The sequence below is a fragment of the Glandiceps talaboti genome, chromosome 6, assembly GCF_964340395.1.
Source record: "Glandiceps talaboti chromosome 6, keGlaTala1.1, whole genome shotgun sequence".
Taxonomy (NCBI): Eukaryota; Metazoa; Hemichordata; class Enteropneusta; family Spengelidae; genus Glandiceps; species Glandiceps talaboti.
The window spans coordinates 2,716,067-2,739,419 of NC_135554.1; the positions used below are offsets into that span (position 1 = coordinate 2,716,067).

At 32.3% G+C, this 23,353-nt stretch overlaps 1 protein-coding gene across 1 annotated transcript in view; it reads right to left on the minus strand.

Annotated features, from left to right (window-relative positions):
* LOC144436455 (uncharacterized) overlaps positions 1 to 23,353 on the minus strand; it is an 89,723-nt gene that overhangs the window by 50,339 nt on the left and 16,031 nt on the right. The window contains exons 5-8 of the mRNA XM_078125254.1: positions 18,589 to 18,742; positions 14,054 to 14,145; positions 11,506 to 11,737; positions 3,595 to 3,876 (exon numbers count right to left, since the gene is read on the minus strand). Coding sequence (XP_077981380.1) covers positions 3,595 to 3,876; positions 11,506 to 11,737; positions 14,054 to 14,145; positions 18,589 to 18,742 — 760 coding nt within the window. The remainder of the gene's footprint in view (positions 1 to 3,594; positions 3,877 to 11,505; positions 11,738 to 14,053; positions 14,146 to 18,588; positions 18,743 to 23,353) is intronic.

The following is a 23,353-nucleotide window of genomic DNA, read 5'->3' on the forward strand; positions in this document are numbered from 1 at the left end:
TTTAGAGGGAATGATAAAGACTGTTAATTGTAATATACATTTAGAGGGAATGATAAAGACTGTTAATTGTAATATACATTTAGAGGGAATGATAAAGACTGCTAATTGTAATATACATTTAGAGGGAATGGTAAAGACTGTTAATTGTAATATACATTTAGAGGGAATGGTAAAGACTGTTAATTGTAATATACATTTAGAGGGAATGGTAAAGACTGTTAATTGTAATATACATTTAGAGGGAATGATAAAGACTGCTAATTGTAATATACATTTAGAGGGAATGGTAAAGACTGTTAATTGTAATATACATTTAGAGGGAATGGTAAAGACTGTTAATTGTAATATACATTTAGAGGGAATGGTAAAGACTGTTAATTGTAATATACATTTAGAGGGAATGATAAAGACTGCTAATTGTAATATACATTTAGAAGGAATGGTAAAGACTGTTAATTGTAATATACATTTAGAAGGAATGGTAAAGACTGTTAATTGTAATATACATTTAGATGGAATGGTAAAGACTGTTAATTGTAATATACATTTAGAGGGAATGGTAAAGACTGTTAATTGTAATATACATTTAGAGGGAATGGTAAAGACTGTTAATTGTAATATACATTTAGAGGGAATGATAAAGACTGTTAATTGTAATATACATTTAGAGGGAATGGTAAAGACTGTTAATTGTAATATACATTTAGATGGAATGGTAAAGACTGTTAATTGTAATATACATTTAGAGGGAATGGTAAAGACTGTTAATTGTAATATACATTTAGAGGGAATGGTAAAGACTGTTAATTGTAATATACATTTAGAAGGAATGGTAAAGACTGCTAATTGTAATATACATTTAGAGGGAATGGTAAAGACTGTTAATTGTAATATACATTTAGAGGGAATGGTAAAGACTGTTAATTGTAATATACATTTAGAGGGAATGGTAAAGACTGTTAATTGTAATATACATTTAGAGGGAATGGTAAAGACTGTTAATTGTAATATACATTTAGATGGAATGGTAAAGACTGTTAATTGTAATATACATTTAGAAGGAATGGTAAAGACTGCTAATTGTAATATACATTTAGAAGGAATGGTAAAGACTGCTAATTGTAATATACATTTAGAGGGAATGGTGGGTTAATTGGTGGGTCATGATTCAGTCTTGGTGGGTGATTGGTGTGATATTATTCAGTCTTGGTGGGTTAATTGGTGGGTCATGATTCAGTCTTGGTGGGTGATTGGTGTGACATTGTTCAGTCATGGTGGATTAATTGGTATTCATCATTTTTGTTATCTTTATATAAGATACAGTTGTGTGACTGTTGCTATGGTTACTACACATTAATGTTTGTGTTATATTCTGAATGTTCATTCACTTCACTACCTATTACATCTTTGGCTAAATTCCCTAAACACAAAGTGGTGTGGGTGGTGTGGGGGTGAGGAGGGTGGGATTCAGGATATTTTAAGTCATGACCCTTTATGTTGTCAAATACCCCTTTCTGAAAACTCTCTATTTTTCCAAGTACACCTCCTGGCTTGAATAATATTTGAAGTACCTCACCCAACTTTGCCCTGATGCAACCAGATACAAAGAAAAGAGGGGAAATAGTGTATGTTTAGAAAAGAGGGGAAATAGTGTATGTTTAGAAAAGAGGGGAAATAGTGTATGTTTAGAAAAGAGGGGAAATAGTGTATGTTTAGAAATTGTTTTAAAACCATCCAACCACCCTATTGAAGAGAAATATTTAACCCCATCCTAAAATGTTTTGAGATTTTCATAACCTCAACATTTTTTTTGATGTTTTTGCCAAATTCATCCCAATATATCCTTGGCTGTATTATGTTTTAAATGGGACAATGACAACAATTATTGAAAATACAAAACATCAAATAATGATCATCAGTGCTGAATTATTTTTAACGCATGTATTTAGTATATATAGTATATATCCATGGAGTAAATTGAAATGGCATTGGTATGCTGGACTTCACCTTTTCAATGAAACATATAATTGTACAATTCTTGACATTTATTGAAGTATACATGTCAGACAGTTGGGGTAAATAAATGGTTGTTTGAAACTGTAACCTAATAATTATTACAATGTTAGAGTTGTCACTTTGAATAATATAGTCTTCTATTGTTTGCCCATCAATCTTTGGAATTTTCTTGATTTTTACTGGGAATTAGAAAACTACAAAGAAGAGAGATGCAGTTTTATCAAAACTACATTTACATTTAATATGCAATTATTAAGTTATTAGAAGCTAAACATTCCACACTTATTCCTGGCAGATAAATTTTGACATGAGCCTGCATGCAGGCATTCAATACATGGTTATATTACATGGTTATAGTGTATGGTATTTATATCTCACAATATCAGAACTCATAAGATTTTAAAGTGAAAACATTTATAGTGATAGCAATGTTAATACATGCAGTACCTGTATCAAATATTGCAATACACTTTTATTGAAAAATAATGTATTCTCATACTAAATGTACATAATGCATAATCTGGGGTATTTGTCAACATCACTACCACAATCATTATAAGAATAAGCATCCCTAACAGTCTATTAAAGTGCCAAAACAGGCATCCTTAACAGTCTATTAAAAGGCCGAAACAGGCATCCTTAACAGTCTATTAAAGTGCCAAAACAGGCATCCTTAACAGTCTAATAAAAGGCCACTATAGGCATCCTTAAGAGTCTATTAAAGTGCCACAATAGGCATCCTTAACATCCTATTAAAGTGCCAAAACAGGCATCCTTAACATCCTATTAAAGTGCCAAAACAAGCATCCCTAACAGTCTATTAAAGTGCCAAAACAGGCATCCTTAACAGTCTAATAAAAGGCCACAATAGGCATCCTTAACATCCTATTAAAGTGCCAAAACAGGCATCCTTAACATCCTATTAAAGTGCCAAAACAGGCATCCTTAACATCCTATTAAAGTGCCAAAACAGGCATCCTTAACAGTCTATTAAAGTGCCAAAACAGGCATCCTTAACATCCTATTAAAGTGCCAAAACAAGCATCCCTAACAGTCTATTAAAGTGCCAAAACCGGCATCCTTAAAAGTCTATTAAAAGGCCACTATAGGCATCCTTAAGAGTCTATTAAAGTGCCACTATAGGCATCCTTAACAGTCTATTAAAGTACCAAACCAGGCATCCTTAACAGTCTATTAAAAGGCCACTATAGGCATCCTTAACATCCTATTAAAGTGCCAAAACAGGCATCCCTAACAGTCTATTAAAGTGCCAAAACAGGCATCCTTAACAGTCTATTAAAGTGCCAAAACAGGCATCCTTAACAGTCTATTAAAGTGCCAAAACAGGCATCCTTAAAAGTCTATTAAAAGGCCACTATAGGCATCCTTAAGAGTCTATTAAAGTGCCACTATAGGCATCCTTAACAGTCTATTAAAGTGCCAAAACAGGCATCCTTAACAGTCTATTAAAAGGCCACTATAGGCATCCTTAACAGTCTATTAAAAGGCCACTATAGGCATCCTTAACAGTCTATTAAAAGGCCACTATAGTTTCTCACTGACAAATATAATACTTACTTTCTGTAGCTACAATGGTTGTGCCAGGAATGCTTTGGATGGTGGAATTATTTTCAGCAGCAATATCTGCATACACATAGACAGTATAAACAACATTACTTGCTACATTTTCTATGTGTGCATAAAGTCCATACACTGGTCCCACTTCTCCTTGTGTGTTATCACTTACATACACTACATGGTAACTTTGAATACATTCATCACTAATTGGTGGGTGCCATGCCACGCTGAAAGAGGTATATGATGTTGTATACGCAGAGGTATTGGTTGGTGGACTTTGGTCTATGTATGAAAAAGATAATAATTATATTTAAAATTAACATTAGAACATTATCCTGAGATTAGTGAACAATTAGGACTATTGTTTTTTGGATTTTTTTAAAAATTTTAAAATATTATTATTAATATTTATTTAACAATACCAAGACAAAACAAAAGAAGGGAGACAAACCAGCAAATGAAAAGTACAAAGTACGCTGACCATACAGAGTGAAGACAATGTAATGAAAACAGTACTAGTAATTACAACCCATGTCCACATCAAAATAATTATCTGAAATTCTTCATAAGTGACCACCTCTTTTGAAATTTAACCTGTCTGTTATTTGTAATGGCAATTTGGTTTTCAATCTTGTACAATTGCTTGATTTGGTCAGTAAAATTTTGAAATGGTGGTAGCCTTGTTGATCCTCTGGACTGATATAACTGCTTGGCTTAAATTAGTAAGTAATTGAGAATTTCTGAGAAATTTGTAGACCCATACAAAATAACATCGCTGTCAAAATTATTAGTAGACAATTCAGTCATGCCATATTCCACCATTTCTTGAAATGTTCCCAAAATTCATCTAACAGTTTCACATTCACAAAAAATGATAGAAAATAGACTCACTATGATTTGAACAAAATCAACACGCCTCACTACTGCAAATACTCCATTTCTTAAGCCAATAGTTAACAGCAAGATAATTTAGTAAACATTATGATGGAATGATACAATAATTGATACAATGTATTGGAATACCCTGGATTTGATGTCTAATTGATACAATGTGTAGTATTGGAATACCCTGGATTTGATGTCTAATTGATACAAAGCTTGGTATTGGAATACCCTGGATTTGATGTCTAATTGATACAATGTGTAGTATTGGAATACCCTGGATTTGATGTCTAGTTGATACAATGTGTAGTATTGGAATACCCTGGATTTGATGTCTAATTGATACAATGTGTAATATTGGAATACCCTGGATTTGATGTCTAATTGATACAATGTGGAATATTGGAATACCCTGGATTTGATGTCTAATTGATACAAAGTTTGGTATTGGATTACCCTGGATTTGATGTCTAATTGATACAATGTGTAATATTGGAATACCCAGGATTTGATGTCTAATTGATACAATGTGTAATATTGGAATACCCTGGATTTGATGTCTAATTGATACAATGTGTAATATTGGAATACCCTGGATTTGATGTCTAATTGATACAAAGTTTGGTATTGGAATACCCTGGATTTGATGTCTAATTGATACAATGTGTAGTATTGGAATACCCTGGATTTGATGTCTAATTGATACAAAGATTGGTATTTGAATACTCTGGATATGATATCTACTGATACAATGTGTAGTACTGGAATACCCTGGCTTTGATGTCCAATTGATAGCCAATTTGATTTACCCAAACATCAAAAGGGATTACTCTGTTAAAAGAATCTTGTATCATATCTCTATTGAATACTTCCTTAATTTACCATCAATTTGAAAATATCTGTTATTCCTTAAAAACTCAGTGTGTTAAGACTGATCCAACCGACTCCATACCAATATCCAGGGATCTTAACAGATCTTTTATAGAAATCTGGGAGTAACAATATGTTTTCATAAAAATTACAATACAAGAGCATATTAAAATCTCCATACTTTTTGGCAAATGAATCTGCAAGGAACTTCCATGTTGTCCGAGAGGGACAGAAATATCTTTTGATCCATATAATACGGGAGGTTGTCAGAATTAACTGGAATTAACTGTTTGATTTGATTTTCATTATCATGTACCTTCAAGCCTCCATTATTAAAGTCTGAAATCATTGTGTTTTTATTAACTTCTTCTCATTTTCTAGCCCATATGAACTTGCTCAAAATTTGCTTCAAGTACTCAAAAGGGATTGGTTAAAGAGATGCTACATATGAAAATTTAGAAACAATGAGATTTTTACAGATGCCGCTGAAAACGTCTGAGAAGAATCAAAGCCCTTGATCTCCAGACATTAAAACATCCCCTGACCATGTAAATTTTATCTTGAAAATTAAACTTGTTTGATTTTGTTTCATCATACGAGATGTAAACACCCAAAAGTTTAGACGCCTATCAAACCAAGATAGACCATGAGCCTTCCAAGCATTGTACTTGTCGCTTCCAATCCACATTGCCTTCGTTTAAGTTTGTTGATAACAAGGCCAGATAAATTACCAAAATCTTCAATTGTCCCAAGGAATTCCTATGCAGACTTAATGTCAGAAAGTAAGGCTGTACTAAGTATAAGTAAGGCTGTACTAAGTAAGTATAAGTAAGGCTGTACTAAGTAAGTATAAGTAAGGCTGTACTAAGTAAGTATAAGTAAGGCTGTACTAAGTAAGTATAAGTAAGGCTGTACTAAGTAAGTATAAGTAAGACTATAGTGTACTAAGTAAGTACAAGTAAGGCTGTACTAAGTAAGTATAAGTAAGGCTGTACTAAGTAAGTATAAGTAAGGCTGTACTAAGTAAGTATAAGTAAGACTATAGTGTACTAAGTAAGTATAAGTAAGGCTGTACTAAGTAAGTATAAGTAAGGCTGTACTAAGTAAGTATAAGTAAGACTATAGTGTACTAAGTAAGTATAAGTAAGGCTGTACTAAGTAAGTATAAGTAAGACTATAGTGTACTAAGTAAGTATAAGTAAGGCTGTACTAAGTAAGTATAAGTAAGGCTGTACTAAGTAAGTATAAGTAAGACTATAGTGTACTAAGTAAGTATAAGTAAGGCTGTACTAAGTAAGTATAAGTAAGGCTGTACTAAGTAAGTATAAGTAAGGCTGTACTAAGTAAGTATAAGTAAGACTATAGTGTACTAAGTAAGTATAAGTAAGGCTGTACTAAGTAAGTATAAGTAAGGCTGTACTAAGTAAGTATAAGTAAGGCTGTACTAAGTAAGTATAAGGCTGTACTAAGTATAAGTAAGGCTGTACTAAGTAAGTATAAGTAAGGCTATACTAAGTAAGTATAAGTAAGGCTGTACTAAGTAAGTATAAGGCTGTACTAAGTATAAGTAAGGCTGTACTAAGTAAGTATAAGTAAGGCTCAGTACTAAGTAAGTATAAGTAAGGCTGTACTAAGTAAGTATAAGAAAGGCTGTACTAAGTAAGTATAAGTAAGGCTGTACTAAGTAAGTATAAGTAAGGCTGTACTAAGTAAGTATAAGTAAGGCTGTACTAAGTAAGTATAAGTAAGGCTGTACTAAGTAAGTATAAGTAAGGCTGTACTAAGTAAGTATAAGTAAGGCTGTACTAAGTAAGTATAAGTAAGGCTGTACTAAGTAAGTATAAGTAAGGCTGTACTAAGTAAGTATAAGTAAGACTATAGTGTACTAAGTAAGTACAAGTAAGGCTGTACTAAGTAAGTATAAGTAAGGCTGTACTAAGTAAGTATAAGTAAGGCTGTACTAAGTAAGTATAAGTAAGACTATAGTGTACTAAGTAAGTATAAGTAAGGCTGTACTAAGTAAGTATAAGTAAGGCTGTACTAAGTAAGTATAAGTAAGACTATAGTGTACTAAGTAAGTATAAGTAAGGCTGTACTAAGTAAGTATAAGTAAGACTATAGTGTACTAAGTAAGTATAAGTAAGGCTGTACTAAGTAAGTATAAGTAAGGCTGTACTAAGTAAGTATAAGTAAGACTATAGTGTACTAAGTAAGTATAAGTAAGGCTGTACTAAGTAAGTATAAGTAAGGCTGTACTAAGTAAGTATAAGTAAGGCTGTACTAAGTAAGTATAAGTAAGACTATAGTGTACTAAGTAAGTATAAGTAAGGCTGTACTAAGTAAGTATAAGTAAGGCTGTACTAAGTAAGTATAAGTAAGGCTGTACTAAGTAAGTATAAGGCTGTACTAAGTATAAGTAAGGCTGTACTAAGTAAGTATAAGTAAGGCTATACTAAGTAAGTATAAGTAAGGCTGTACTAAGTAAGTATAAGGCTGTACTAAGTATAAGTAAGGCTGTACTAAGTAAGTATAAGTAAGGCTCAGTACTAAGTAAGTATAAGTAAGGCTGTACTAAGTAAGTATAAGAAAGGCTGTACTAAGTAAGTATAAGTAAGGCTGTACTAAGTAAGTATAAGTAAGGCTGTACTAAGTAAGTATAAGTAAGGCTGTACTAAGTAAGTATAAGTAAGGCTGTACTAAGTAAGTATAAGTAAGGCTGTACTAAGTAAGTATAAGTAAGGCTGTACTAAGTAAGTATAAGTAAGGCTGTACTAAGTAAGTATAAGTAAGGCTGTGGTGTCATCAGCGTACTGAGTTAATAATTTAGTTTTGCTCTTTTCAATGGAAATTCCTTTAATCTTACTATTTTGTCTGACAGCTGTGGCCATCAATTCAACTGTAATTACAAAAAGATACAGCGATAAAGGGTCACCCAGACATGAATCTCTAGTAAAGGGGAAATATCCAGATGTTACTCCACTATTCATAATGCAACTTTTAAATGCCCTTATAAAAAGTAGAGATCCACCTTATAAAGGAAATCACCAAAAATGAATTTCTTCAGGGCAAGCTCAAGAAAGGACCATTCAAATGAATCAAAGGCCCTTTTAAAATCAACACATAGTAAAACACCTGGAATATGATGATCTTTAATATCGGTATACTGTAAAGATATTTAAAACTGTATCACTTATATGCTGACCTTTGACCTTTTGACATATCCTGTTTGATTTGATTTTCATTATCAATATACTCTGGGGAGTACATTTTAGGTGAACCCATTTTATAATCTACATTCAGCAAAGAGATTGGATACCAGTTGTCTAGCTCCAATCTATATTTTGCCTTCTCAATAAGTGTGATTACTGTTTGCATCTGAGAAGTACTCAATTCACCCTTTTCATAGCAGTAATTTAGAAAATCTAAAAGATGGGAGCCAATCCATGTATCAAAATGTTTTGTAAAAATCAAGTGTTATGCTGTCATTCCCTGGGGTTTTATTACTTGGCATGTGACTATTGTGCTTATACTACTTTACTCAAAGACAATATTATTTAAGCTTAACTTTTTTTTTTTGCTGGGGCAAAAACACAGATAAAATAGTTACAAGGCTTTTTTGTCTCACATCCTTCTTGAATAGGATACATTTTAGTAGACTGATTTGTAAATTTCTTCTACATTACAAATATGAAGGAAAAGTTCACTTGTCTATTCTTCACATCTTTACTGATTTTACGAACTAGAGATTCAGTATTAAATTTTTGAAAAAATATGAACTGTGAAATTAGTTACTTGTAATTTCATATTCATGCATCTGTATAGTATCTGTCATTTGTACCAGGTTTAGTTGACATTGACTGATGCATGTTAAAATTAATGTACGCTTTGAGACTGTCAGTATAATTTGGCTATTTGATTTGATTTTGAAGACCAAGGTCTAAGAAAGCTTACCATTACCATTAGTGTACACACTTGAATGGGATACATTTGTATCAAATACACTTTGAATTAGTAGGCAAAATGGGAATTTTCACAACAAATGTATACCGGACATTATCACAGATGTCAACATACCTATGGAATGTGGTGCTAGAGTGTATGGGTAGTATTAATGTGGGCTACAACATACCTATACCCCCATTGCTATCCCCTACTAGCATCTGGCCTGACACAAATGTTCAAATATTAGCTAAAGATCATCTCACAGAAAGCAGAAACTACCCTAACTAAGGAAGCTTACTGTCTGAGTAAAAATTTGGAGTCTAGTGGAATACAATCATGGGCCACAGGAATGAAGCAAACACTAAAACTTTTGAGTATGGATAAGGTCTGGACAGCTGAACCAAACCACTCCAAATAGTGAAAACCTAATTGCTAGATTTAAAGAAAAGTTGAAGTTACTTCTCCACAAAAATATAATGGACACAATGAAGGACAAGGACAAGCAACATAAAAACAAACTAAGTACATATAGACAAATTAAAATGGATATGAACTTTGAAAACTATTTAGAAGACATTAAAAATCCACAATACATATCAGCAATGACAAAACTTAGAATTAATGCACATATTTTACATATAGAAACTGGAAGATACAAACACCACCTTATCAAGCAGGACATGCCCTGTATGAAGACGAGGAGCATTTTTTATTACGCTGTACAGGATATCAAAATGAAAGGAAAGAACTATATATTCTGGTACAAGCACGGATAATAAAAATCTCATAAAGATTTTTAAAGTAAATGACAACAAGTCATTGAGAATGACATAGTCCCCGCTATGATTGGGTTTTAAGGAATTATCACTACTCTGATCATGCAACAACACTTGTGAACCTAAATCAAAAGACTTAGATATGTTGTGTCTGCTTGTTGGACATGGAACATGCCTACAACAATAAAGGATTGGTTGGGTATGGGGGATCGTATCACGACGAAAATGGATATGCACATGTATGTCATAGAACACTGTCCTAATACCAACTTTGAATGAGATCTGTTCAAGCAAGTCTGAGTTATGGCTTTGGACATAGAAAAATCGCAAACAAAATGGCTGCCAGGTGGCCATATTGGATTGTATCACAACAACAATGAATATGCACATGTATGTCATAGAACACTGTAATACCAACTTTGAATGAGATCTGTTCAAGCAAGTCTGAGTTATGGCTTTGGACATGGAAAATTCACAAACAAAATGGCTACTAGGTGGCCATATTGGATCGTATCATGAAACAAATTGACGTGCATATGTATGCCATTGTATGTTGCCCCTGTACCAAGTTTGAAAAAAATCGGTCCAGGCATCTCCAAGAAACGGCTGTGGACGGACGCACGGACGCACGCACGGACGGACGGACGCACGCACAGACAGACGGATCCCAATCCATAAGTCCCCGTCCCGGACTTTGTCCGGCGGGGACTAAAAATGCATTAGTTGAAATAAGCAAATTTATTCAACATTGATTCAAAATTCGAGAATATCATTTTAACAAAAATATACCAGCTGCCTCGTGATAATACATTCAACAAATACATTTACTACCTTTCAGGCCCTCTGATTACATGTGGCCTCAGAGGCTCATCACTATCTGTATAACCAATATGCTGTGTTGAGTTTCACATTGTGAAACTACTTCTTTTGTTTTTGGTTAATACAAGTATTTTTCTTTATACTTTATTGTATTGTACTGACATCTGGTAATATAGATAAGGTTGCAATAAATTTTCTTATTATCATTTATATTATCATCATTATTATTATTTACCTTAGAATGTGGTGCTAGAGTGTATGGGTAGTATTCATGTGGGCTACAACATACCTATGGAATGTGGTGCTAGAGTGTATGGGTAGTATTCATGTGGGCTACAACATACCTATGGAATGTGGTGCTAGAGTGTATGGGTAGTATTCATGTGGGCTACAACAAACCTATGGAATGTGGTGCTAGAGTGTATGGGTAGTATTCATGTGGGCTACAACATACCTAATATGGAATGTGGTGCTAGAGTGTATGGGTAGTATTCATGTGGGCTACAACATACCTATGGAATGTGGTGCTAGAGTGTATGGGTAGTATTCATGTGGGCTACAACATACCTATGGAATGTGGTGCTAGAGTGTATGGGTAGTATTCATGTGGGCTACAACATACCTATGGAATGTGGTGCTAGAGTGTATGGGTAGTATTCATGTGGGCTACAACCAGCAGAATTGCAAACTTGTACAACGATGTTGTAGTTCCTCCATCTTGATAAATTATCCAATTCAATAGATGTTGCCATGGCATCCGTAAATATGGTTTCTTTAGTATCATTTAGTCCATCAATCCAGTAATCTACTTTGTGATGTGTTAAGTTACCATACCAATAGTCTTCATTGATTGGCTGTAAATGATTGCAATGTAACAAATAATGGCTAAGAGGAACAAAACCAAGGCTGATTTTATCCTAGCTGTATTTCACAAATGGAATTCTACACTAGTATGCATTTGCAAGCAAAAGCGTGGTAGTTCCAGGGCACAGTTGGGGACATCATATTCTATATCAAAATGGTTTGCTCAGTAAGTAAGATATAGAAGGTAGGAACAAGCATCTAAGTTAGCATCTAAGAAAAATAAGGAAAAGTCATCGAGGACTCTGATACCTCCGTCAGAGAGAAACATGCTACAGCCTACATGCAACACCATGTACCATCAACAAGCTCTAGAACTTGAAGCAAAAGAGAAACTCTAACACCCAGTATGTGTTACATCAAACTCAGTTTAATACACATAGTAAAAGCATGATTTTGATTCGACAGTTTTGTACAAATAAACATGTCTTCTATCAAATTAGTTAGTTTTTGGTAGTCGTGTCTTTGCTGACATGACGTACGTGCCACTGTCCACATATATGTATCTCGGCCTCTGTAAATTGCTGTTGACATTCATTTCACTCAGAATAACCATAGACCCTCCACCCACGGAGGTGGAGGGTCTATGGAATAACACGATAAAAACGTCTTGAATTGTTCATGAGAGTTTAAATAATATTGATGTTGACAGACGTCATTGACAAACAAATTTGTCACTAGACAAAAACTAGACTTGATTGGTATATCACTACCACGTAGTAGTAGTCAAGTACACTCGACTTCGGAGCAAGTCGCTGTACACGAAGGCCGGCCCTATCGGGGGAGGAGTACATGTGGAATTCATGTCGTGTGATTGTTGGCGAGTCTATGCCAATTGTTTTTGGTAAATACAGATGGATTTCGTAAATAGGACAAGTTTAATATTCATCATCAAAGAGCTTTAGCCGTTCATACTTTTCAAGGGGTGTGGATAGAAAATCATTGAAAGATCTTGAACACAAGAAATCGCGTACTTGTACAGTGAAAGGTCATCGGAAGTACCGTACATGTAGTTTTGACTTGCACTTGTGAATTTAGTTTGCAGTCAATTTACCTAATACTGTCAAACACTGAGTAATGTGTCCCACATGATGAAATATTTTGCCATCCATTAAAAACAATTTTCGCGTTTTCAAATTTGTGTTACGATCAAAGCAACCAAAATATGAATCATTGAAATTTGAATGCGTAAACACGTAACCTTTGGACTCAGCATTTAAACACGACTCCTCAACTCCACAACTTTTAGTACAGTACCACCTTCAACACGATATTGTCAGCTATCAAACGTTTTTAGCTTACGCAAATAGCAATGGAGATAGGGGGTCCCCAAGGGCTAGTGTTTGCCGCAATGCATGCTGGGAAACATGGAGACCCCCCACAGAGTTGTAAACCGGAAGTGGATAGAACGTAAGAACCCACAGTAATTCATAAGTTCCAGGTCGCCCTTGAACTAATTATGTGATTGCTTTGAAATAAGAGTTATAATGATGGGCAAATTGGGCTAGAAGATATCTTCTGTACACTGGGGGGAAATACACAAAGTGACTCCTTATCTCTTTAACCAATAACCTCAGAAGAGATTAAAAGTTCCTAACTTTGTTTGTTTCCCAGAATGCCTCACCCCAGTGTACAGCAAGCCTCTTTCAGTAAACTGCAAGGCATTATATATAAGTATTATATGGTAAAAGTTGTATTCAATTACTTACCAACCAAGTCACTGTAACTTGCCATAAATTAACAGAACAAGTAATATATGGTAAAAGTTGTATTCAATTACTTACCAACCAAGTTACTGTAACTTGCCATAGATTAACAGAACAAGTAATATATGGTAAAAGTTGTATTCAATTACTTACCAACCAAGTTACTGTAACTTGCCATAAATTAACAGAACAAGTAATATATGGTAAAAGTTGTATTCAATTACTTACCAACCAAGTTACTGTAACTTGCCATAGATTAACAGAACAAGTAATATATGGTAAAAGTTGTATTCAATTACTTACCAACCAAGTTACTGTAACTTGCCATAAATTAACAGAACAAGTAATATATGGTAAAAGTTGTATTCAATTACTTACCAACCAAGTTACTGTAACTTGCCATAGATTAACAGAACAAGTAATATATGGTAAAAGTTGTATTCAATTACTTACCAACCAAGTTACTGTAACTTGCCATAAATTAACAGAACAAGTAATATATGGTAAAAGTTGTATTCAATTACTTACCAACCAAGTTACTTTAACTTGCCATAGATTAACAGAACAAGTAATATATGGTAAAAGTTGTATTCAATTACTTACCAACCAAGTTACTGTAACTTGCCGTAGATTAACAGAACATGTACAGTTAGTGACGTAATCAACAGAAGTGACTGTCACACCTTCCCCAGGAACTAACAAAATAACACATGGATAAAAACAATCATTAGGTCTTTATATTATGAGTATTTTCCAGGTCATGAATGAAAAAAATGTATATAGTGAAATACTTATTAGTGTACATGACATTGTGTATGCTTATTGATAAAACGAGGGAAACTATGACATTTTTGAATGATTTGAGTAATATTTCAAGTACAGCAGAAATAGTCATAAACAAAACATTATCATAACATGGAGACACCAGAAATAAAACCTGTAGGATTTACAATATGGAATATAGCTTGCAAATACTATAAAAATCAACTTTATAACTATAAAGCTATATTATATATATATATATATATATCTGTGGTATATATAACTATAAAGCTATATTATATATATCAGTGGTAGATATAACTATAAAGCTATATTATATATATCAGTGGTAGATATAACTATAAAGCTATATTATATATATATATATATAACTATAAAGCTATATTATATACTTGTCAGTGGTAGATATAACTATAAAGCTATATTATATATATCTGGTAGATATAACTATAAAGCTATATTATATATATCTGTGGTAGATATAGCTATAAAGCTATATTATATATATATATATATCAGTGGTATATATATATATATATATATATATATATATATATATATATATATATATATATATATATATATATATATATATATATATATATATATATATATATATATATATATCTGTGGTATATATAACTATAAAGCTATATTATATATATCAGTGGTATATATAACTATAAAGCTATATTATATATATCAGTGGTAGATATAACTATAAAGCTATATTATATATATATATATCAGTGGTATATATATAACTATAAAGCTATATTATATATATCTGTGGTAGATATAGCTATAAAGCTATATTATATATATATCAGTGGTATATATATATATATATATATATATATATATATATATATATATATATATATATATATATATATATATATATATATATATATATATATATATATATATATATATATATATATATATATCAGTGGTAGATATAAATATAAAGCTATATTATATATATATATCTGTGGTAGATATAACTATAAAGCTATATTATATATATATATCAGTGGTAGATATAACTATAAAGCTATATTATATATATATATATATATATCAGTGGTAGATATAAATATAAAGCTATATTATATATATATATCTGTGGTAGATATAACTATAAAGCTATATTATATATATATATCAGTGGTAGATATAACTATAAAGCTATATTATATATATATATATATATATCTGTGGGAGATATAACTATTAAGCTATATTATATATATATATATATATATATATATATATATATATATATATATATATATATATATATATATATATATATATATATATATATATATATATATATATATATATATATATATATATATATATATATATATATATATATATATATATATCGGTGAGTATCAATCTGCTAAGACAGTGCTCTATACCGCAGTGGCAGAGCGTAATAGTTTTGGTAGTACTGGAACTCTTTCTTGGGTGTAACTCAGAGTTTCACGCATATTGCGATCATCAGACACTCAGAGAGAGTGTCTGATGATCGCAATATGCGTGAAACTCCGAGTTACACCCAAGAAAGAGTTCCAGTACTACCAAAACTATATATATATATATATATATATATATATATATATATATATATATATATATATATATATATATATATATATATATATATATATATATATATATATATATATATATATATATATATATATATATATATATATATATATTACGCTATTACGCTCTGCCACTGCGGTATAGAGCACTATCTTAGCAGATTGACACTCACCGAGTTATATATATATATATATATATATATATATATATATATATATATATATATATATATATATATATATATATATCTCAGTGGTAGATATAACTATAAAGCTATATTATATATATCTGGTAGATATACCTATAAAGCAATATATATCTGTGGTAGATATAACTATAAAGCTATATTATATATATCTGTGGTAGATATAACTATAAAGCTATATTATATATATCTGGTAGATATACCTATAAAGCAATATATATCTGTGGTAGATATAACTATAAAGCTATATTATATATATCAGTGGTAGATATAACTATAAAGCTATATTATATATATATATATATATATATATATATATATATATATATATATATATCAGTGGTAGATATAACTATAAAGATAGATTATATATATATCAGTGGTAGATATAACAATAAAGCTATATTATATATATATCAGTGGTAGATATAACTATAAAGCTATATTATATATATCTGTGGTAGATATAACTATAAAGCTATATTATATATATCTGTGATAGATATGACTATAAAGCTATATTATATATGTCAGTGGTAGATATAACTATAAAGCTATATTATATATGTCAGTGATAGATATAACTATAGAACTATTTTATAGTTACATATCTGGTAGATATAACTATAGAACAATTTTATAGTTACATATCTGGTAGATATAACTATAGAACTATTTTATAGTTACATATCTGGTAGATATAACTATAGAACTATTTCATAGTTACATATCTGGTAGATAAAACTATAGAACTATTTTATAGTTACATATCTGGTAGATATAACTATAGAACTATTTCATAGTTACATATCTGGTAGATATAACTATAGAACAATTTTATAGTTACATATCTGGTAGATATAACTATAGAACTATTTTATAGTTACATATCTGGTAGATATAACTATAGAACTATTTCATAGTTACATATCTGGTAGATATAACTATAGAACTATTTTATAGTTAAATATCTGGTAGATATAACTATAGAACTATTTTATAGTTACATATCTGGTAGATATAACTATAGAACTATTTCATAGTTACATATCTGGTAGATATAACTATAGAACTATTTAATAGTTACATATCTGGTAAATAAAACTATAGAACTATTTTATAGTTACATATCTGGTAGATATAACTATAGAACTATTTCATAGTTATATATCTGGTAGATATAACTATAGAACAATTTTATAGTTACATATCTGGTAGATATAACTATAGAACTATTTTATAGTTACATATCTGGTAGATATAACTATAGAACTATTTCATAGTTACATATCTGGTAGATATAACTATAGAACTATTTTATAGTTACATATCTGGTAGATATAACTATAGAACTATTTCATAGTTACATAGCTGGTACATATAACTATAGAACTATTTTATAGTTACATATCTGGTAGATATAACTATAGAACTATTTTATAGTTACATATCTGGTAGATATAACTATAGAACTATTTTATAGTTACATATCTGGTAGATATAACTATAGAACTATTTCATAGTTACATATCTGGTAGATATAACTATAGAACTATTCTATAGTTACATATCTGGTAGATATAACTATAGAACTATTTCATAGTTACATATCTGGTAGATATAACTATAGAACTATTTCATAGTTACATATCTGGTAGATATAACTATAGAACTATTTCATAGTTACATATCTGGTAGATATAACTATAGAACTATTTTATAGTTACATATCTGGTAAATAAAACTATAGAACTATTTTATAGTTACATATCTGGTAGATATAACTATAGAACTATTTCATAGTTACATATCTGGTAGATATAACTATAGAACTATTTCATAGTTACATATCTGGTAGATATAACTATAGAACTATTTCATAGTTACATATCTGGTAGATATAACTATAGAACTATTTCATAGTTACATATCTGGTAGATATAACTATAGAACTATTTCATAGTTACATATCTGGTAGATATAACTATAGAACTATTTTATAGTTACATATCTGGTAGATATAACTATAGAACTATTTCATAGTTAAATATCTGGTAGATATAACTATAGAACTATTTCATAGTTACATATCTGGTAGATATAACTATAGAACTATTTTATAGTTACATATCTGGTAGATATAACTATAGAACTATTTCATAGTTACATATCTGGTAGATATAACTATAGAACTATTTCATAGTTACATATCTGGTAGATATAACTATAGAACTATTTTATAGTTACATATCTGGTAGATATAACTATAGAACTATTTTATAGTTAAATATCTGGTAGATATAACTATAGAACTATTTTATAGTTACATATCTGGTAGATATAACTATAGAACTATTTCATAGTTAAATATCTGGTAGATATAACTATAGAACTATTTTATAGTTACATATCTGGTAGATATAACTATAGAACTATTTTATAGTTACATATCTGGTAGATATAACTCAGTTTCTGTAAAGCTATATTTGATATCTTATTAGTTTGACTTTAAATTGTTAAATATTACCTTCCTCCTTAGTTTCTACTGTTAGTTTAACTGGTATTCCATAGGTGTTTGTATTAATTCGACCTTGTATTATGATTTTGTAAACAGTCCATGGTTTAATGCCATTTATTTCACTCAGGACTACTGATCGTTTGGTGTCAAGGTCTTCATGGGTCTGTAAAATGATAAAGTCATTGTCATCAGATGATAACATCAAGATTTATATAGCTAGCATACCTAATATATGGGGGTTCACATTGAGATGTTCAGTTTGAACCAGGTCGATGGCCAGGCCCGAGTGAATGCGAAAATAAATTGTCTTTTTAAAACCAAAAATGACTTATTTTGACCCAAATCACATACTTGTGATGTTATAATTTTGCTTTGAATCATTTCCCAACTAGACACCAGCAAAAGTAATCTCTCCACCAAATAAATAATAAGGCAATCGATCTGGCAGTTTCTGAGTTTAAGTTGTCCACACACGCACACACACACAGACACACACACAGACACACACACAGACAGACACACACAGACACACAGACACACGCACGTGCACACACACACATGCACACACGCACATGCACGCACACACACACGCACATGCACGCATACATACACACACACACACACACACACATGTGCGCACATGCACACGTACACGCACGCTCACACACACACACACACACACACACACTCACACACACACACACACACACACACACATACTTTGCCATGCCTATAGCACTACTGAACCTTATAAGTTCAGTTGTGCTAAAAACTGGGTTTGAAAATTTCATCATCTGATGATGTTTCCTCTAAGAACATAGAGAGTGAGTTGTTTTCTATGGAATCTGATGATAGTAGGATAGACAAGACTCTTAATGTGTGAATCAGAAATATTAAAAACATTGCATAGATTGAAATGTGGTAAATCTCCTGGTTTTGATGGTATCTTGAATAAGATGTTGAAATTTGGCAGTCATGTTTTGCTTAAACCACTTTGTGTGTTATTTAATGCTTTGTTATTCTGGTAAGTTTCCATCTACCTGGAAAAGTGCCATGTTGGTTGCTATATATAAGTCTGGTGCCAAATGTGATCCTTCTAACTATACTGGTAAGGGTATTTCTGTGACTACCGGTAGTTGTTTGGCTAAGCTTTTTACTTCTGTGTTGAATAGTAGACTTGTTCATTTTTTTGGAAGAAAATAACATTTATACTCCATTTCAGTCAGATTTTAGAGATAAAAGAAGAACTTCTGATAATATTTTTGTACTTAAGTCAGTAGTTGAAAAATATGTTTATTCTGCATCTTAGGGCAATGATAGCAATCAACATCTTTACAGTTGTTTTGTTGATTTTCGCAAGACCTTTGATAGTGTTATTGGCACACAGGTTTAGTTTGGAAATTACGAAAATATGGTATAAATGGTAAATTTTATAACCTTATTAAGTCTATGTATGACAGTGTACAGTACTGTGTTAAAACTGATGTTGGTCTTACCAAGAAACTTTCATTCATTTGTTGGTGTTAAACAAGGATGTAACTTAAGTCCAACTTTATTCAACATCTTTTTAAATGATTTACCATCTATTTTTGATTTGAACGATAGCCCTGTGAAACTTACAACTCTGTCTCTGAATTGTCTTTTATATGCTGATGATCTATTATTGTTCTCTGAAACTAAAGTTGGGTTGCAAAAATGTTGCTTGGATAAATTACATTATTTTTGTACAAAGTGGAAATTAACTGTCAATGTTAAGAAAACCAAAGTCTTTGTATTAAATAAAGGAAATCAATTAATTAAGGGTGTGAAATTTTATTTTGATAGCATTACTCACGACCGTGTAAGAAAATACCGTTATCTTGGTATCATTATTTCTGCTAATGATAAATTTAAACAAAACTTCAATAACTTAAAGCTTAAATCCATGAGAGAGCTCTCTTTAGTTTATGTAGAACTATTCTCCAAATGAGAATATTTCTATTGATGTAGCTTTAGATCTCTTTGATCGTTTAATTGTTCCTATTATGACTTATGGCTGTGAAGTTTGGGGTTCTAAAATTGATAGCAAAAGAAATTTTCTTGATGATGTTAGTTTTTTTAGCACAACTGAACTGAGGTTCAGTAGTGCTATAGGGATCGCCCACCCATCTGTCTGTCTGTCTGTCTGTCTGTGTGGATGTATGTGTGTGTGTGTGTGTGTGTGTGTGTGTGTGTGTGTGTGTGTGTGTGTGTGTGTGTGTGTGTGTGTGTGTGTGTGTGTAAACAACTTAAAGTCAAAAACCACTGAAACGATTGCCATGATATTTGGTGGGTCTATTACCTTGGGTGTCTAGTTGGGAAATTGTTCAAATCAAAATGATCTTACCACCGGTTTGTGATTTGGGTAAAAAAATGTGGTTTTTGGTCAAAAAACTTAAACTCAAAAACTACTGGGCAGATTGGGCTGAAATTTGGGTGAAACATTCTTCAGGGTGTTTTTACTAAGAATTGTTCATGATATGATGGTCCCATCAGAGATATGCAAATTAGGGCTAAATATGTGTCTTTTGGGTCAAAAATCTATCATTCCAAAAAAACTGAGCAGATTGGGCTGAAATTTAATGGGAAGGCATCTCAGGATGTATGGATAAAGAAATATTAAGCATACAATGATTCCATGAGTGATATGCAAATTAGGTGTAAAATGTTCATTTTTGGTCAAAAACTTATATCTCAAAAGTACTTGGTCAATGAGTCTGAAACTTGGTGAAATGTTTCTGAAAATGTTATTCTGCAGATTTTCTTCAACACATTTTGACAAAATTGGCCCTAGCAACCATGACCACGCCCTTAGCAACAGCCAAATGGCAGTATATTTTGGTTAAATAACACCATCTTCTGGTAGGCAAGTGAGTAAACATTTAAAAAATGTATGCAAATATCCCTAGCAACCATGACCACGCCCATAGTAACAGCCAAACGGTCATGTATTTCACAAAGATAACAACAGGGATTAATAGACAATTGAATAAAGATTCAAATAATGTATGTAAATTTGCCTAGCAACAAGACCGCACCCATAGCAACAGCCAAATGAGCACATATATTGCAAAGGTAACAACAGGTATTAAAAGACAAATGACTAAACATTCAAAAAATTTATGTAAATGTGCCTAACAACAAGACCACACCCATAGCAACAACCAAATAATCACGTATATCGCGAAGATAACAGGAATTGGAAGACAAATGAATAAACATTCAAAAAATGTATGCAAATGTACCTAGCAACAAGACCACACCACCCCTACCCAGTATGTTTCTCGCTAATGTACGTTCGCTTCGTTACAAAATCGATGAACTGTCTTGCCTCATACACACTAGGAAGGATTATCATGATTGTTCTATATTTTGTTTCACCGAAACTTGGTTAGACCCACTAATCCCAGATTCATCATTCACACCACCTGGATTCACACTCTTTCGGTCAGACCGCGATTTCAAGGGAGTGAATAAGTCTATTGGAGGAGGACTATGTTTCCTATTGAATGACTCTTGGTGCACAGATGCCAAAGTTATTTCACACTCATGTACACCTGAGCTGGAAACACTTGTGATCAAATGTCGGCCATTTTATCTGCCGAGGGAATTCAGCTCACTTTTACTGACTGCAGTGTACATACCACCAGATGTTAATGCAAATACAGCTATTGAACAACTTTCAGCCATCATTATGAAACATGAAAATGAGTACTCTGGGGCCTTTTCTATCGTCGCAGGTGACTTTAATCATTCTAACCTTAAAAAGGGCTTACCCAAGTATTACCAACATGTGGATTGTGCGACCCGCCAGGATAAAATCCTAGACCACTGTTACACGACCATCAAGGGAGCTTATCGGTCACTAATGCGAGCCCCTCTCGGTAACTCAGATCACAATATGATACATCTGGTTCCAGCATATAGACAGCAACTTAAACGCGAGAAGCCTACAAAGCGCCTTGTCCCGCAGTGGACTGAACAGGCTATTCAGCGGCTCCAGGGCTGCTTTGCATGTACGAACTGGGATTTGTTTATTGACAGTGCAGCTGACCTGGACGAGTGCACAGAAGTCACAATGAACTATATCAAGTTTTGTGAGGAGCTTTGTATTCCAAGAAAGCTCGTGACGTCATATGCTAATGACAAACCTTGGTTTGATCGATCAGTTGGTTTAGAACTTCGCACAAGAGATAATGCATTTAAAAGTGGAGACACTCTAGCCATGAAAGCAGCAAGGTACGCCGTCAGGAGAGCCATCAGAGAGGCGAAGCACCGATATCAAACCAAACTTGAGGAGGATATTTCGGTTACAAATTCAAACGAGCTGTGGAAAGGCTTCAATAAAATTACAGGGTTTAAGCCCAGGTCAAAGTCTGCACCCAGTGATGACCCTTCCTTGCCGAACAAACTCAATGAATTTTATGCGCGTTTTGATCAACCCCTGGGCACACTACATGTGATCAGTAGCGACAGTCTACCTCAACCGTTTGAGGTATCGCATGAAGACACTCACCGCGTTCTATCCAAACTGAAAGTGAAGAAGGCGCCAGGCCCTGATGGAATTAGTCCCCGTCTTTTTGTGATCATGCAGGGATGAACTGTGTGAAATTATTTGCGCCATATTCAATTGGTCCTTAAAGATCTGCTATGTCCCAAATATATTAAAGAAAGCGATCATCATTCCTGTGCCAAAGCGTTCACCGGTTACATGTTTGAACGACTACCGTCCAGTTGCGTTAACATCGATAGTTAT